The 19,254-nt window shown below is 49.7% G+C and overlaps 1 protein-coding gene across 1 annotated transcript in view; it reads right to left on the reverse strand.

Annotated features, from left to right (window-relative positions):
- Positions 1-6,953: 6,953 nt before the first annotated feature.
- Positions 6,954-19,254, reverse strand: part of ARMH3 (armadillo like helical domain containing 3) — a 123,403-nt gene continuing 111,102 nt past the window's right edge. Inside the window, exons 25-26 of the mRNA XM_054636936.2 lie at positions 15,150-15,266; positions 6,954-9,309 (exon numbers count right to left, since the gene is read on the reverse strand). Coding sequence (XP_054492911.1) covers positions 9,217-9,309; positions 15,150-15,266 — 210 coding nt within the window. The 3' untranslated portion in view covers positions 6,954-9,216. The remainder of the gene's footprint in view (positions 9,310-15,149; positions 15,267-19,254) is intronic.

Consider the following 19,254-nt stretch of genomic DNA (forward strand, 5'->3'; position numbering starts at 1 on the left):
GGGTCCTGGGCACGTCTCAGGGGCCGTCCAGCTCCCATCGCTTCCCAGCGCTCCTCCCTTCATTCTCTCACCCATGCAGAGAGACAGAGGAGAGCAGGGGCTGCGGGAGGAGGCAAAGCATCCCTCCTGGTCGCTGTGCCAGCCCGCCACACGGGAGCCGCAGGGCAGAAGGGAATCCAGAGCAGAGGAGGGAGGGCCGCGCTCACGAGGCAGCATGTTGTCAGCGTGCTTTGGTGTCAAGCCATGAAAGAAGCCGCCTTAGCGAGGCAGTGATGCTTAGCAACTGCCTGGATCTAAAAATAAGAGCCATTTAGCAAGGAAAACGCAGTGGAGAAATGCTCAGAGAACTAAACACATTCCCCCAGCCCTCCCTGTGGCCCGGCCAGTGCACGGAGCCTGCCTGCACTGACTGCCTGGAGGGAAACTCCCGGGACAGCTCCAGCAGTGCCCCCTCTGCTTAGCCTGACAAGCAAAGCTGGAGCTGGCCAGCCCACAGAGCCCCTGCACTCCTGGGCTTGTCCATCCTGCTGCTCCCTGGCCTCCCCAGCCTCCATCCTCCACCCTCTCCACCACGTGTTTGCCCACATTTCCTTGGCTGCCTTGGGGACCAGCAGTGTCCCAGGGAGGTGGGTTGGGAGCACTGTGTGATCCATGCCCAGGCTCACCCACCAACTGCACCTTCCTTGGGGTCCATCCTGCTATGCATGTGGCAAGCCCAGCAGAGCTGCACAGGGAAGTTTTCACCTTCTGCCATCCCTGGTCCACTGGGAGGCAAACATGGCTATTTTTATCCTAGCTAAGTGCTCCTGTTCTAGCAGGCAAGCAAGAGATGCTTTGCCAGGCTGGGGAGAGGGGGGAAGCTGGGAGGTTTGGTAGGTACCACATGGAAGGATGGGACAGGCCCAGGCCCAGGCTAACATATCCCACCCCCCCCCCCCCCCCCCCCCCAGTGTAGAAAAAGGGGGACACAACTCACTTGATCGCTGGTTACAGCTCCTTTTCGTAGCAGACATGAGGGCTGGGCATTCTGCCAGGATTCACAGCCTCTGAGCCTTTCTCTGCTTGGGAAAAATACAACATTCTCCCCTAAATGTTCCTCTGGGCACTGGCAGGTGGGGGTCTGCAGGCTGCCCGGGGAGGAGCAGCAGGAATGGCTCTGGTCTCTGCCCTCCTGTCCAGCCCAGACAGGTGCCCTGCTGTGGGTGCACTGGGCGCAGAGATGCCTCTGTGAGTGTGTCTGGACAGGGACAGGCACAGCAGCAAAGTCACCCCAGAATGCTGAGCATCCCTTGCAACATGTCTCAATCTCACCGGGACGTGCTGCAGATGCAAAAAGAACGGGCCAGGCTGAGGAAAATCACCTAAGCAGTGTCTGAGGCTTTAATCAAAGCTTGCCTTGTGCAGCCTGGCTGCTGCTGGCCACATCCACCACAAAAGCAATCAGCAGGTTCAGGATGGGCAGGAGCCAGCTGCAGGCAGGGCTGGTGGTCTGCACTGCGGAGATGTCACTGGATTAACTATTTCCAGAGGATAGAAAGAGCTCTGTCAGCTCCTGAGAGCCCAGATCCCAGTTACACGGGGTAACTGGGAGGAAGGGCTATGCTCTAGCTGGCCAACACATGGCACAGGCACCACAGGCTCAGCTAACCATGAAACCCAGGCTCCAAAGCCCAGGGCCAGGGAAGTGTGGAGGGCAGGCAGCAGGTAGATGGATTGAGCCTGCTGGGGCAGGCAGGGGTCTGGTGGATGCACCCAGGTCCCCAAAACTCACCTCTGCAACAGCAGCAGAGAGCCATGAGGAAAACAGGGCCATGTAAACCAGCCCCAGGGCTTGGCACAGCCAGCAGAGGGGTGGGATGAGTAGGAGACAGAGGGAGACAGGCTGGGTGTTCTCATGGTGCTGCCCCATGGGGTGTCCCCAGGCCGTGTGAGGCAAGGTGTCCCTGGCACCACTCAGACACCTCATCATGATGGAAATCACCCAGGCATGGTCCCTGAGTGGCCTCTCTGTCACCCTGTCGAAGACAGCAGAGCTTTGGTAAGGGACATCTGCACAGGATTCCTGCTGCTCCCAGGCAGTGAAGCTGCAGCCAGGAATGACTCTTAGGGTGAGAAGGGCTGGAAAGAATGAGCAGGGTCGTGCTGTCCAGGAGCCTTGTTCATCCCCAGCTCATCATGGGGCCACTGCAGCCTTGTCATAACTGGGGAAGAGAAGAAGTTTGGAAATTCACCAGATTAGGAGTCTGGCTGGAAACAGAACTGTGCCTGGCTGCCACCAGCCTCATCCACACCCAGGCTGGACCAAGCTGAGCCCACTCACAACCATCCCTGCTCCTCCTCCAAGACATTTACCCTGCAATACTGGACTGATCCTTTGGCTCATCTATGCCTCCTGCTCCCTGCTGGGACACCCCAGCTCTGGGGCCACAAGTCCCTACACTCCCCTGCTGAAAACCCTAGGCTCCACAGAGAACCCAAGACAGTCCCAAAACACAGAAGACGACCCTGGAGAGGAGTCAGGAGTGCTTGGGTCTGCACCTCAGGGGTAGAGGAATGCAGGGAGATCTCCCCAGGCCCTCTGCTCTCTGCAAGCAGCCGGGGGTGGATGTGATTAGGGGACAGGGAGAGGGAAAGACATAATTTAACATTTCATTAGGTAACTACAAGGCATTGATCTGCCCTACCATCCTGCACGCTCTCTAATTGCAAATCTCCATTCTTATTAGTTCTATCGAAAAAGCAGAGAGCAGCACTCAGGAGTCTGATCCTATCTTTAGGAAATTTCAAACAGAGATGTAATTGTGGAGTGCTCGAAATCACGGTGCTTTATCCACTGTTAACAGTATTTTAAAGCCATGATCATCAATAGCAGTCCTCGGGATGAGCTCCCAGCAGATGCCATTAATCCTATTTTGGCTGTGGTCACCTGGTGTCTCTGGGCTCAGATTTACACTTGGTGACAAGGGACAGCTCTGCTTCCCCAGCAGAGAGGGCTCAAGAGCAGCTCCCGGGCTGGGACAAGGGATGCAGCCCCCAGGGACTGGCTCCAGAGGCAGAGGGCAAGCAAGAGGAGCTCCTTAAACCAGCTTCACCCCTTGTAAATGTGCCAGCAGATGGAGATGAGCAGCTCTGCACCAGGGGCTGGATGTGCATGGCCATGCAGGTGTCTGGGAAGGGCTCCAGGCAGGGCAAATGGCCTCACTCAGGAATAAACCACAACATTTACTACATCTGCAGAGGAAATGGATCTGGGTGACACGAGACCAGGATGGGCCCCTCGGTCTCTGCAGAGATGGGAATCTTGGAACAGCTACAGCAGCAGACCAGCAGGTCCCTGGGAGGTGATGCCCCAGGGGGACATCAGCCAGGACACACACAGGGGAGGGCTGCTCCCATCTCCACTAACCCACCCTGCAGAGACACATGGGCAGGTGGGATCCACAGTGAGATTCAGACCTGGGGGGAATTTCAGCTGCTGAAAAATCTTGCAAAGCTGGAGGAGGAACAGATGATCCTGCAAGCTGCTGGGAGAGCCTTGCAAGCAGGAATGCTGCAGGAGGAAGGGAAATTCCTCTGTCAAATGCAAACTAGCAGGTATGAGAAATCTGGGTGTGCAGGAGGGAGAAAGGACTTTGCATCACACTCTGTATCCTCGAAAGCCAGGCACCTGCCTCTGCTTATCCCTCTGGCAAGGAGGGGTTCCCCAGCATGGCCTCACTGCTGGTGGGCTGCAGGGGGGCTCTGTGTCCGCCCAGAATGTTTCTTTGCCACTTCTGCACAACAGATACAAAGTCTGTGTGAAGAAAATACTTAAGTCTGGGAAGTGGAGACTGGAGCATTCCTGGGCTCAGGACATAACCCTGTGTCCCAAAAGCCCTCCCAGCATTACAAAGCGTCTCATGTTTGTGTGCTCAGTGCCTGTGGGCTCAAGTTTTAATTAAAGAGGAACTAGATACTATTTCCAACCTCCATTTATGCCACGCTGGATGCCACACCAGGGACTCTTTCAGCAGCTCAGGTTTGCTAGGAGAACAGATGTGCATCTCTGTCACGAGTGAGTCCACACTGCGGACACGTGTCCTCCTGCTCTGCCAGGGCAGGGCAGGGATGTCTCCACTGTGACTCTGGTCTCAGCTGCCCATCCCAATCCATCCTATCCCATCCCACTGGCCTGCCACTGGTTGCAGCAAGGGGCTGAAAGCAGGGCATGGGACTGGAGTGCTGCTGGAGCACCACTTGTAGGCTGGGGGAACAACAGGATTGGAACTCCTGAGCAGCCACAGGTCATTAGAGCATCCCGGCCCCTGAACACTGTTGGGAGCACCCTGGCTGAACCCTGGAGCAGGGGAGCTCCAGCTAATTAGTCATTAATTGCTTCAGAAGGGAAAGGAGCCAAGCCAACCTCTGTGTGCCTGTAGCAGAGTGACCCGCGGGCCCTGGGACACAGCCAGGCTGCACATCACTGGGAAATGGCCGAGGGTCCATCTGTCACAGCAGAGCTGGACAAGCAGCCCAGCACAGTGGGTGTCCATCCCTGCAGCCCCCCCAGCCCCTTCCTGCCCCCACAGGACTCCTGGGAGCTCCCAGCCTCTGGCAGCAGCTTGGCAAGGCTCTGAGCTTGCTGCAGTGAGAGGCAAGCCCAGCTCATTTAATCTATTCAATTGGATTCAATTTCCAGCCACATGATTCAATTAACCCTGGAGGGACAGCACAGAGAGCAGAAGCTGCAGAGCATGGTCCAGCCTGTGCTCTGCAGCTGCCAAGCTGGGAGAGGGCAGCACTGGACCCTGTGCTTGTTCTGGCCCCCTGGGATGAGCTGAGATGTCAGGAGCTCCAGGGGAGCCCCATTCTGTCCCAGAGAGCAGGAGCTCCTCTAGGCACAAGCTGCTGGTCCTGGGTGATGTGGGCAGCTGTAGGGCACAGCTGGGGAAGCCCCATTCTGAGCATCTCTCTTTGCAGCCAGTCACAACCCTGAGGGGTGGCAGCCACACTGGGTCAGATCTGAGGTCTGCAGCCCTGAGCATCTGCCAGGGTGGCCCAAAGAAGCTTTAGAAAGACAACAGCATTCAGCAATGCTCCCTCGAGGGTGCTGCCTATCAGATACATTTGGGATCACCCCTCTGCTTGATCAGTGCCCCCTGGGCACAACCACTCTGTGCTGTAGGTGGGAGAACCAGAGCTCTGACCAGCACAAAGGACTCTCAGCAGCCCCAGGGGCCTCCAGGTCCCACCAGCCTTGCACCAGCCCTTCTCTAGACTGCTGGTCCAGACTTCCATTCATCACTAACCCTCCCCCTGAAAGCACCAGCAAAGGCATTAATAAGTTGCCACCATGGAAAAAAGGCAATCTTAAACCGGCCCCTTTGGATTTCTACTCTTTCCAAATCTGGGCTTTACCTCTTTGAGGTTACTGCAATGCCTCATCTGCCAAAGAAGCCCATCAAACTTCTATCCAGCACAACCCTGCTCATACCAACAAGCACCAAACAGGAAAACAGAGCCCCACAAGAGATGAGAATAAATACTCAAAAGTCCTCAGTGCTGACCAAGAGCTGCTTTTGAGTGCCAGCTGTAAATCTTACCATTAACAGCTGGCCACACACTGTCCCAACACACACAGTGCCAGCTGTGACCTGGCAGGGGGAACAGCCACTCCCTCTGCCTGCCCTGTACTGGAAGGGGAGCTAGGGGAGAGAGCAGCTCCATGCTGAGAAGGACGTGTGGGGAAGCAGGTGGAGCACGCTGGGGTTGGTCCCTTGTGCAAGTGCTGTCTAGGAGATGTCTCTTTCCAGGGCTTCTGCTGATATCCACCATGGAACAGTGTGCAGGACCCCAGAGCAGGGAGTGTCCAATTCTTCAAGTGGGGTTGAGGAAAGCACCCCACAGCAGACACCAGGACCTGCTCACATGGAAGGCAGCTCGATCCTGCAGAGGAATGGCCCCTGTGCCTGGATACAGGACCAGAGCAGGCAATAGCCATCACCAGGAAGAGGACAAAGAGGTTTGCAAAGCAAACACGGCAGGTGGGCAAAGGTGCACCCTGCCCTCTGGCTGCAGCACACGATCAGGGGCTTGGCTTGCTACTACCTGCTCCTGGCAGCTCCTAAGAAAACACAGAACACCCTTTGGAGCTGCTGGCCCATGCAGGGAAGACTCAGCTCCTGAGGAGCTGCCTGCCCCCCTCTCGAGTCTGCATGAAAAGTGGGACCTGTAAGAGCTCAGGAAAAAAAGATCAAAAATCAGTGACACTTACAAAACAACTCTTAGTAACTCCCTCCAAAGTTTAGCTCAAATTCAATTCTCTTCCAGGTCATTATTTTGTAAAGTATTTGTCTCTCTGCAGCTGCTGCATAATTTAAAGGTAGCAATCTGACTTCTCCCCACACTTCCCAAGCCTCAGAAACAGCTCTTCCAATAACAGACAGAGTTATGAATTAGATATAACAAAATACACTCACCTGCTCAGATCAGATACAGGGAAGTTGGAGGCTGTCACACACATCCTGAAGCTGAACATTAAGATTTAAATGACTTTCTGCTCAGTTCAAGCTGGCCTCAAAACACAAATTGTAGTAGGGTGTTTAACAAAGCAGACAAATGTGCAGCAGAATCTGTGAGCAGGAGTTTGCTGACACCAGCAACAGAGAGCATCACACCATGCACAGGCAGGTCCCTGCATCCCTCGCTCATGGGCTCAGCCTTGCTCATGGTTTCCTTAGTGCCAGCCACAGGGACACGTAGGAGGAAGAGGGATGCTGACTACAGGGTGGTACCTGCACACAAGGACAGAGCATCACTGTGCAGCACCACAGCCTCCCTCTGCACAGGCAGGAAGAGCCCAAGGACAGGTGACAGCCCTGCTGCAGCCAGTGTGCCACCAAATGGTGACAGGACCACTCCCCAACCACCCCACTCTCCCTCCAGTGAAGGACAAACACTGCACACTCTGGACAGATGGGGCTCTGCTATTTATTGAGTTCTAGGTTTGTATGTACATCCATTTACAGTGCTTGGTTCAGTGACAGTGTGACAAGAGGACATGTATCACAGTCTTCCCCAGCTCAGACTTGGATAAGGGCTGGGCTCAGGAACTGATCCTACACATGCCTGGGCTTCTATGATCATCCCAGCAAGGGAGCACCCTCAGGGAGACAGGATAGCTGAGCCCAGAGTGAGAAGCTGAAAATTCCAGAGGCTGCCAAGTCAGAAGCAGACTCATCCCAAACTCTCTCATGTATGTGTCTAGGCTCAGCCTAAATGGGCTCAGAGAACAGGAGGCATGAGGACAGCTGGATGACTCAATGCCCCACCAGTCACAGTGCTGGGGCTGCACCTCAAGTCCCCTTGAGAAGGTGAGATCCCACCCCTCAGAGGGTGAGATCCCCTTCTATCCCCCCAGACAAGCACCACGTACTGCAAACATCTGTTCCTCATTTTCCACTGGAGAAGCTGCCTCCTCTACATGCCCTGGCCTGTTCTCAAGCAGTGATTTTATGGAGCCTGCTTGCTCTCCCCTAAGCACTGTCCCTCTGACACATACACATTCCCATACACTTGCATGGCAGAAAGCAAAGAAATGTCTGGCTTAGCTGTTAAAAGCCAGACAATTCCCTGCTGAGGAATAGTATCATCTGCTGAGAGAAGCCAGTGCTCCCAAGGAAAGCACAGGGATGTCATCAGTGTTGTGCCCAGTGGGTGGCCAAGGACACAGCTTTCAGTTTCCCATGCTCATAGCAGGTAAGATGAAACATTAACACAATTAACGCACATTAGCATGAAAAAAGCCTTGCCTAAAAATGGTAGTAAATGAGCATGACATCCACATTACTCACACTAACCTACAAGGCTAAGAGCAGGACTAGGCACTTTGTTTAAAAAAACATGTTTTCTAGGGGGAGGAAAAAAACCAGTGGATCTGAGATGGAAATAACTTCTCTACTTCAGTCCACCAAGTCAGGCCAGATCCTAGTATCATAACATCACTGCTGGGAGCTGAAAATGCATGAGCAGGGAACAGGTGTGGAACAGGTGTTCATGCTGTGTATTCCTGAGCTGGAAGCCTGACACAGCACTCTAAACAGGCTCTGCCAGATGTGGGCACCTCTGCAGCACTGGCTCTGGGAGCAGTCTGCCTGTGACCCAGAGCATCATCCCAGAGCTCCTCCTTGGGAAGCCCTCAGCAGACACGGCTGAACGTCGCTTGGTGAAGACAGGAGGGCGAGAACGTGAAGTCACTACTTCTCCAGATGCATTTTAACTGTGTGCTACACACAAAGGAAAAACTGGAGACTTCTTCATTTATGAAGGTCACCAGGCACCTGCAAACATGTGCAAGGCAGATGTTCCTGTGAGGAAGAGGAGGATTGTCGCAAAGCGGTCTCTGATGGGCAACAAGGTGAGTGGGGAGAAGGAGTCAGCCTCTGCCCCATGAAAACCAAATATCTAAAAATGTCCCTCTACCTTAGAAACAGCAGATGAGCTGGGGCTACCAGAAGCAACAGTGACCCCAAGCAGAGCAGGTCTCCAGTGACAAAGTGCTCTGTTTGATGACCCATATTCTTGGATCCTGGCTCACACTGGACCCTGCAAGCCAACAGCCTTGGAAGCAAAATTTCCCCTTTTTCAATGGCTTGGTTGAAGTGACACCTTTTGACATCAGGAGACAGGAGTGAGCAAGGCCTGCTCCTTGGGGAAACTGTTTTATAATCCAAAGCCATTCCCAATGGGATGGCAATGGATTTGACTTACATGACAGGAGGACACATTGACCCAGGCTGATGGACAAGAACAGCCCTCACCTGGGACCAAAGAGCTTTCCCCATAGAGCAGGTGAGCAATCTCTACCCAGAACAGTTTCACACAGCTGGGCTGGTTTTATTATTTCAGTTGTGAGCTCTCCCCAGCTCTGCTACAAAGGTTTCCAGTGCATTTTCCCTGAGGCTGTGGAGGGAATCTCCCATTGCTATGTCACAGGAATGGCTGCCCAACTCCCGTGGCACCATAAAAAGTTGCTTCCTCCTCAACATGCCAATCAGCTCTCCTCAGCCCAAGTTCTGTTTAAACACATTCCTTTGGGATCAAACACACAGCAGCAAGGCGTTCCCCTAAAAGAAACACAGTCCCTTCCGCAGGCAGGAGGCGACCGGCCGCAGAGCCGAGTGTCCCTGCCCACCGGGGCCGGCCCGGCTCCGCCCGCGCTGCCGCAGCGTCCCCGCTTCAGGAGATCGTCGAGAATTCCTTCAGCAGCAGCTCCTGGCTCAGCGTGTTGAAAGCAAGGTTCTTCCTCACGTTGATGCTGATGGAGCGAACCTGACAGAAACAAAACGAGATGTTTTAGCCACGGGACTGGTCCTGGCTCCTCATGAGCCTGGTGGTTTTGACACTGCTGACCTCCATGCTCAGCATGAAGCTGTTTTGCGTTTCCAGCTGCACAGCAATTGCTGCAGCAAGCTCTCACTGAGACTCCAGCCTAGCAAGGAAACACTGAGGTTCAGGTGTTTCTTGGAAAAACAGCAATGTCTACAGTGACATCCCAGCAAGGAGAGTAAACTCCCAATGAGACAGGGATGGGAGAAGATGCTCTGTGTGGATGCATGAGCTATGATGTGGCTCCTGTTCTGCGGCAAAGAGATGGGGCAAGTGAGCACTCCCAGGCTGCAGCTTAAAGATCATATTTTATCAATGCCCACCAGAGCATTTCCAGTGAGCATTTCCCAGATTAATGCAGTGCCATGGCCTCTGTCCTGCTCCAGAACCCACAGAGCCAAAGATACAGACTGAAGGAGAGGACAGAGGCCATGCCACTGTGCTGTAAACACAAATTATCACCCAGGCTGGCAGAAACCCCTGGGTTCAGAGCCAGCTGTGTGTATTCTGAGCGCTGTACACATGCAGCTGGCTCACTGGCTGTCTCTGAAGAAGAGACACCTTTATCCCTCAATGACACCCAGACTTCTGGTCACCCACAGAGCACAAAGAAGAGCTGGGCAGCCCTGTTGACAGCAGCTTCCCTTCCCCCCTCGTGCCAGCAGACTCCTCGGCCAAATACGCAGGCCCCAGACTGGGCTCAGTCTCAGCTGCACTTGGCAACGAGAAAACAAAGTCAAACATCATCTGTGTCAGCGACTGTGCAGCAGTGACAGAAAGCAAAACTGACACAAGCTCATCCAAACAACAGGATTACAGTTCCCAGAGACTCGGAGCCTGTGATAACAAGGTTGTTGCTGACCTGGTTAGTGTTTTGTACTTTCTAAAAGCACTGGAGGAAGAATTATATAGATGCATAATGAGGAATCCAATGCCAGGGGCTGGAAGAGCATATATATACACACTGCTGAGGGTCTCACTTGCTACCCTGGTGAGAAAAACACACTGAAAGGGCAGAAAGCTACCCAAAAGGTAGAATGTGTAAGAAAGGGAGGGAAAGCAAAACTTGGAAGGTTAACAGGGAAAGCTGTGAAACGAACCCCAGTGAGCCCCATTGCATAAACCCTGACAACCTGAGCACACCAGCAAAGATGTCTACCCTAAGAGACAAAGTACTTGAGTTTTATGTCATCTGCAGAAACCACAAACTCTCCTTCATCAGGATGCTTGGCAGAGACCCCAAGCATCTTTGTTCCCTTGGAGCACCCCTTCAACTCTCTACTTTAGGTGTCTTTTTACTTACTCCATCCTCAAATAGTTTGGGACCACATCTTGCAAGATAAGCACGGTTGTACCCTGTGTTAAACCCCCCTGCAAGTGGTCTCCAGAACACTGGCTGGCACAGGTCTGTCCTGGTGCCAGGAGACAGGAGTCCCACTGACAGGATTTGGTTCCAGTCCTACCAAGTGCTCCAGTGCCAGTGATCCAGTCAGTTCTTACAAGAAGGAAAGAACACGTGCAATGAGCTGTGGGGAGTTCTCTGCTCTGGGGAATATCAGTGCATGAAGAAAGGGGGCAGATGCTATAAGCAGTGTAAGCCAGTATCCTTATTCTGACTAAAAGCATTTCTGTGGGTCCCAGCAACACAAAGTACAAGCAGTAATGAGCTCCTGGCCTCAGGAACCGCTGCCAGGACTCAGGCACCAGCAGTAGAAGATTCCCAGCTTGTATACACATCAAGGTCTCCAAGAAGGAGTCTCTGCAAGCCCAGAAAGTGAGGCTGGAGTGGCACAATAAGAACACAGGGCTTAGCAGAAATTGTAGCTATGGGGTAGAGCACAAGAAATTAATTAGCCTGATTAGTTTGCAAAGAGAAGGAGGAATAGAGCAAACACACTCCATTATGTAAAATGAGGTCAGAAAGAGAACAGTGAGTAATATTTATCTGGCTCCCCAGGGATGGGGCAAGAAATACACAGCCTAATTTAGACAAAGAAGATTTACACAGGAAAAGAGGAAATACTTTTGAAACCTATGGGGTGTGAAGTGCTGGAGGAGCTCGCCTGAAGCTACTGTGGAGCCAGTTTCATTTAAAGAGAGCTTCAGGTTTCAAGAGAAGCTTTAGACACAAACTTTGGTCAACAGCAGTCTAGATGAACATAGATCTGCCTTAACACAACCTGGGGAGAAGAGTGGGCATGATAACACACAGGAGTGACGTTTACACAAATCTCTGCCCAGCATTTCTTCTGCTCTGAGAAATCAGGCAGCCCGAGCCAACCCGCCTAAAAGGTAAGAATAGCTCAAATTAAAGTTAAATCAAGTTATCTCCAGCACCAGGGCTCTGCACAGGGAGCCAGAACTCATCTCCCTTTTGGAGTTGGAAGACCAGACAGTTACACAGGGAGGGGTCAGTCTGTAACAAGGATACATTTCAGAAGCTTCCTATAGTGTACCTAAGCTGCTCCATAAGGATACACCCCAGGACTCCTCCTAGCTCTGGGTGCAGTGGGCAGCCCAGGCCTGGCTGCCAGCCTGGAATTTACCAGATCCCTCCAGACTTACACAGAGACCCCAAAACTGTAGAAATTAAGGTCAGAGCTTTAACATTAATTCTGCTAGGAAGTACAAGCAGAGCACGTGTCCTCTCTTGCTTCTGTATGGAGTATCCTGGAGAATTAGGGACAGAAGAGCTCTAAAATTGTTTTCTTACTATTAGTCCACAAATGTTGAAAAAATGGAAAATGCATTAAATACTGACATCACCTGTGGAAGAATGAGTTAATGAAAGAATAGATGAAACAAGGGCATTAACCATGGGGGGGAAACATGATTAAATTTTAGTTTTGTGTCATCAGAGCTGGAAGTGTGCAAGGTTGTACCGACACTCCTATTTCACAGCAAGTCTCATCAACTAAACCTATTCCTAATCAACAAGCAGCCCTTAAATTATTTGTACAATGGGAAGAACATTTACACTGACTACTACACTTAATTAAAAGTCAAATTAAGATAATTTCCCCAGTCGAAATCAATCCCTAATCAGACTATGTTGAGACTGATGAAACCTATCTAACTGCAAAGACAGTGTTTTGGAAAGATGCTGAAATCTCTTTCTACGCATTCCTCCAGCTGCAATGTGAGGGTCCAAAAGCTCACATCCAAACCATTCATTCTATCAAAGCAGCACAGACCTCAAATGACATCCCTGAGGCTTCAAAGGAAAATAAATAAAAAGTGTAAGAAAACTTCTTAACTTCATTCCTTCAGCCCCTCAAAGGCAGCACAAAATGCCAAAAACCCCAGCTGATAAAACAATCTGCACATCACCTTCCACCACAATGTGGCTGCGGTATCGCAGCCTTTGAAAACCTCTTTGTAAAGGCAATGGGAGAAGAAAGCAGATTTTTCTTTGGGATTAGCAAGAAAGAGCAGCACCGAGGCAAAGCAAGAGAAGTGAAGCAGTGAATTAGCAAAGCAGGTCAAAGGAGTGAGAACAAGATTTCTAAGCATAAAGGAGCCACCAGAATGGCTTGGGGAAGCTTCTGCTCACCTACTTAATGGGAGCAAAGAGAGATAAAAAGGCAGCTGAAAAGGAAAATGTCTCCTCTGTGTCATTCCCCACCCAAGAAGGGTTTGCTTTGATGCAAACATTTGCAGACAGTGATAAGAAAACCTGTCAGAATCTGGAAAGAATTACTTGCAAACAGATCCTGTCCAGGAAGACCTGATGGGAACAATGTGAACTCAGAAACTTGTAGTTCACTACCAACCCTGATCCTTTGGTACAGCTCACAAAGAGATTTGCAGCAACTTCCCTCTGCCCCCTCCGTGAAATCCTGCAAACCTCCGAGGTTAAACCCAAAGCACTGGGTAGGGGGATATTATCCAGCATCAGACCAGCAACAGAAGCTGAAGTAGAATCTCAAAAGCTTCACAAAAAGAAAGCAAGTACCTGGTTTTGAAGGGACTGTGGGAAGGACAGGGCAGATTAGGGCCTTTTTGATGAGTTGTTTGAACAATTAATAAAGCCATCAGTTACTGTGCACCTAGAGAAAAGCAGAGCGAGGAGGCCGGGAGGCCAAGTGGATTTGCTGAAGACAAATCACAACGTATCAGGTTAATTTCCCGCTGTGCTGAGGCAACGGCTTAATGGAATGCAGGGGATTTTCTGTAGCTGTGAGTAAAGAACATTTAATAGGGTCCCAATTCTCAGGGCATCTAGAGATGTGGATTAAACTGATTCACAACTGGGTCAAATCAGCACATTTATACAGTAATTATTCAGGCTTTTATATGCTCTTGAGGAGAGGGTCCCAGGGGTACCTGGATGGGCAATTTTCACAAGGGAGTTGATGGGCTGGTTATAATAAACAGATTCTTAAATGATACAAAATTGGGATTTTGAAAAAAAATTAGGAAATTTGTCTAGGAAGAAAATAATTTTAGCTGAAGTGTTTTGTGGCTGTGATGATCATAGGAGTGAGAATGTCATTTTAATCAACTGGCATGACTGGCCTTTGCTTCTTCCAGGCCAAGTGGAAAGTGGGACATGCAGGAAGCAGAACAGTCATGTGGCCAAGGAGAAGGAGATGCTGGATGAGGGTGGGAGCCCTTGGGACAGAACAGATGACAACAGAAACAGGAATGTGTCTTATTTCTAGAGTACAGTAATAGAAAAAGCCTGTGTCACAGGAAGACTATGGCCAAATTTCTTTGCTGTATTCCAGGAAAGCTGTGTCAAACAGCAGGCCAGAGAGACAAAAACAGGCACAAAAGAACACAGAAAAATAGCATAGAAGCAATTGCAAATGGTTTTGCCCATATACTACCCAATGTCAGGGCTGGAATGACCCCAAGAGAGTTAAAAGCATGCTGTAAAAGGAAACAAAACCATTTCAGGTGCCTGTTCTGGAGCAGAGCTGACAGAAGGATGCACAACAACATCCAAATGCATGGAGACTCGTGATAGAGTAGGCAGGCATCAATTACTCATCAATCAGCAGGGACAGAGCTGGGAGAAAGAATCAGTTCTCAGACTGGTGGAGAAGGTTGCCAAAGTTAGAGAGCCCTCCCTTTTGGCGAAGCTGTAATGATTCAAGAGTGAGGCTTCCCTCACACACCAGTCACTACAAAAACACTGCCTCCATGCTCATGTGGCTGTTTGACAAGAAAAGTTCCAACAGGGCTCTCTGGAGAAGGGTAAGCAAGCTGGCTTGCTGAAGAATTATAACTTCCAACCTGAATTATTTAGACTAACTTTTGTGGGTCTTCCTACCATCAGTCTTCTCTTCTTGCAGAAGGAGACATTTCTAGGGAATGCCTTCCCTTTCTATGCCTGGAAACCCTTTTTTTGTGAGTGATGGAGGAAAGCAATGAGCAGGAAGATGTTTCATCAGTCCCAAACTTCATGGTCCCCTTAACAACAGCAAAAAAGCCAAGTTGCTCTGCATGATTAACCCCAGATGGGAGCAGCCAGCTCAGTCAGCTTCTCTCCATACAAATTTACCACTACAAAGCAGAGCAAATCCCCATGGCAAAAGGGACAGAGACCATCTGACCAGTGCTGGCCTAAGCAGCCTGGAGGCTCCTCTTCAGCCACACAGGGAGCTCCAGGAAGCTCTCAGACATGCAGTGTCTGCCCAGATCCTGCTCCTGCCATGTCTTTGGGGGCAGTCCAATGGAGTAACAGGACTGTTCAGCTACACCCCAAATACCACTGCCCAGGCCATAACAAGGGCTCTGAAGAGGGCTGTTGATTGCTCAGAGGCAAGGCAGCTCACCAGCTCTTTGAAGAAGGCAGCCTCCTTATGCTGCTCCGAGTAGCGCTCGTACTGGTCCAGCCCGTCCTGCAGCTTCAGCGTCAGTGTGTCGTAGTTGGACCTCACCACCTCCAAAACCTGCCAGGAACAGCCAAACACAGCACAGGAATCAGCATCCACACACTCCTCAGCACAGGAGGAGCAGGGCTGAGATAGATCACAGCTCTGGCACCTGTTTCCCCAACAGAGACAGCTTTAACAGCTAATATTTGGCTCATGATTAACAACATGGAGCTGGGCACTAAAGGCTTCCTAATGCTAAGGAACAGTCCTGAAATTTACAGAATTTCTCCATTCATGAGAATGCTAGATGAAACCTATATCCATGACAGCAGCAGCTTTCTGTCATCAGAATTAGATATATTAATAAACCAAGCAGCTAATTACCACATGCACACCCAGATGCAACACAGAAGCACAATACAAACACAGATTTGCCCAGTCCCACAGTCCTTCCAAGGTTAGTTTTGTGACCACACTTCCCTCCTGGCTCATGAATCACCAGTCACAGCCTGCTAAACCACCCGCTTCTAGAGCTGCTCAGTCAGCTTCATACAGAGCACTGCATGTCTCTCCTGATAGGAGCAAGCTTCTGACAAGCACTAAGAGAAGCCCAGCCTTGGTATGGACCCTGCTTTTAGAAAGACATGAAGACATGAATCCAGGTCTTCCTGCCCAGGAGACACTTGACTATCTTTGGTTTTTACAGTCAAAGCAGTTCCAGCTTTTATTACAGCCCTACTCTGCTCCCAGCGTTGGGCTATACTTGCAAACTCATAGTTACACATCTCTGTTCTATTGGACTATTCATTTTCCTAACTAGGGAACACCAAGAGGGACTCCCACAATGATTTTTAGCTTTAAAGCATTGCATGGACATATTCCTCAAAGCACTTATGAGATGGTTGGTGACAACAATCTTCCTACAAGGAACCATAGATGTCAACACTCCTGGGCAAACATATGCCTGAAATGATTCTCCTAAACACAAGAACTTCATTCTTAGGCTGTTGCCATTTGCTCTGAGAGCTAAACAGAATATGAACATCTGAGGTTTGCACTACAGTAACCCAGCTCATGACAAGCTTCAGCCAGAAGACACATGGTAAAAGGTGCAAAAGAAGAGGACCCAGCTCCAAGGCATCACAACTCAGAACAGATCCTAAGAAGAGCATTGCAGAGGATTGAAGACAACAGTGACCAGAACAACAAGGAGCCCTTACACTTCTCCTTTTGTATTCCCAACAGTGTAAGCACTACTGTCAACTGCTCCTTTAGGCAGCTGGCAGCTCCTGCCCTTTACAGGAATCTTGTCCTTATGTCTTTTATTCTAAGAAATCTGAAGCTGCTTAGGGTTCCTTCAAAAGCTTGTTTCCCCCAAACTCTGCATGTGGCAGTGGTGCACAGAGACTCATGCAAGGGGGGCCTGAGATGGCAGAAGCCACAGGGAATCATCCAAATGAGGACTGGGGGCGAAAAAGGGGTTCCAGAATGGTTCCCAGGTGAGATGGTCACACAGCAGTCTCTGCAGCTCAACTGTCCTCCAGCATTGCAGACAAGTAGGGATAGGAATAAGGATTTGGACTTGAAGGGCTCAGAGCCCTTTTCCAACTGCACTGATTCTGATTCTGCAATGCTATTTAAGAACAGCTTGCCAGTGTTGCAAAGGCTCACAGCCTCCTCTCCAGCACTCATTTCCTAATGCTGTTTTGTTTGTCAGCTCCACTGGCAGAAAGAATTCCCTGCAATGACATCCATCTCCAAATTCAGCCTGCCCTTCTTGCTGCTGTGTGCAGAAGCTACAAGAAGTATTGCAGAGCCAAGAGCAATGATGAAAGAAAGCCACCTGGGCACAGGAATAACTATCCACTAGGGACATGGTGTAATAGCATAATGCACCTTCTTCTGAGCAATAAAGGATCTGGCAGCTTGCTCCTGTCAATCAGAGGAAGCCAAATTGATCCAGATTAATAAGCTGCAGAGAAAAAACCTGGTTTGAAAGGTGAGAAGTTGAACAGGCTTCTCCACCAGTAATTCAAGAGCAAAGGCATTTCATTCAGGGCTACCTGACTCCCCAGGAACCTTCCCTTCAGTCTCCCTGTATTCCCACCCACACAGGTGTGCACAGTGCCACACAGTTGTGATTGCTCAATGCATGTGTTTCTTTAGGAATAATCAGGATTCCTCCTTGCTAGCTCTGAGTAGAGATCTCTTCAGATACTCAAGAGAGGCATCCTCAAACCATGGTGAAGAGAAGTAAACTCTGAGAGCAGTAGTGAGCTCTGTAACCAGAATCCTTTAAATCTGTCTGCTTGCATCACCTTTGAAAGGCAGCTAAGAACTCAGTTTGATACTTCAGGATGAGGACAGGGAAGGAAAGAGGCTCCCAAAGTCTCTACTCAGTTATTTATTGTAATCTCTGCAGTGAGCTTGAGATCAGCTTATCCCTTCAGCTATGTATTTCATTGGCTTCCACTCCTTATCTCCTTTAATTATGAAATAGAACTTAAAAAGAAAGGGTAAGTTAAAAATAAACAGCTTCTCCCCACTGCCTGATAATTTCCCTTTCTTGCTGCTACTGAGAAAAAAATGCTACGTGGGATCTGAGATAAACCCACTCACAGATCATTTCAACCTCATACCTTGTAATGGATAGAAACTGTTACTGAGATTAGGACCTGCCATCCTTGAGATGATTTCATCTGCTCTTTAAGATGCAGCTGCTAGACAGAGGACAGGTCAAAGAGCAGCAGAAGGTATTAAGAATATCTAACAGGAAGGTTTAAAAGTCATCAACTTCCTACACAGATGACAAAAAACCTCACATCCTTTGTGTAATAGAAGACTGTATGTTAGCATCCTTTGCCCTTCTTACACATTGCTTTGACTTTTGCTCAGGAAAACTACTGCAGGAAGAACAGCCTTTTTCCTTAAACACACAAGATCTTTATCTGCACCTTTCTGTCAGATCCAAAGGAACTAGAGCAATTTAATTTTGAGATTAAAACATTTCTCCTTCAAAGTCTTGTTCAACCCATTCTTCTTGGAATTCTCGTGTCTAGAAAACATGAATTCCAAGATAGTCAAGTATGAGAAGGGAAAGGATTTTTAGCTGCTCTTCCAAACAGATTTTAAATACTCATTCAGATTTTCACAATCTCATGAGAAGCTGGAAAAACACTGCAGTTTTAGTTTAGTGTCAGGCAAGGACAGATGAAATTGGACTGTAGATGATCTTCAAGGAGTTTGATGTGACACCCCTAAGACTGCAAGGATAAGCATGCAGGGGAAGCTTTTTTCTTTTTTTTAAAAATAGTTTACTGGATCTTTACAGTGGAAAAAAAAAAAACAAAAACAAAAAAACCCAACAAACAAACCCTAATGGAGTCACAATCTAAAAGTCTTTTTGTAGGTTACCTTAGGGGGATCAGAGTCTTTAAAAAGCATTATGATGGAAGCAAGCAACTCAGGGTCAATACAAGAGGAGGGAAGGCTGCTGAATTCCCTTCCTGCAGTTACCTGTATCAGCCCCAGAGGCTACATTCGCTCATTTTTTCCACTGCAACAAACCAGAACACAGTGGACCTGCACCACTGTAATTTAAAGATAATGTGCCATCAAATTAACCCCCTATCACCACTCACTCTCTGACTGCTTTCCAGAAGTTCCAGAGAACAGCTGGAGATTCAGGTCCCTGCATGTGTGTCCCCATACCAACTTTTCAGGAGCTGCTCTGAACAGCAAGTGCTTTCTCTGGCATTCAGATTTCAGCTTCCTCCTGCAGCTACAGCTGCCCATGCCCCATAAAACTCTCCTTCCCCAGTCATACCAACAGCTTGTGAGTAGAGGCATCCCCTCAGGAACATGGCAGGAGGGCTGGCTTCCAAAGAGGGACTGATGTGGGGGCTCAGCTCTCTGCAGCAACCACCCAGGCCACACAGGTCACTGCACCCAGAGGAACAAGATTATTTCACAGTTTGTGGCTCCTTATTTGCTCCATCCACCAGCTCCTTCTACCACTGCCTTGCAAACTGGATGGACAGTCTTGGTCAGTTGGGTCAGTGGC

Source organism: Agelaius phoeniceus, chromosome 9 (assembly GCF_051311805.1).
Source record: "Agelaius phoeniceus isolate bAgePho1 chromosome 9, bAgePho1.hap1, whole genome shotgun sequence".
Taxonomy (NCBI): Eukaryota; Metazoa; Chordata; class Aves; order Passeriformes; family Icteridae; genus Agelaius; species Agelaius phoeniceus.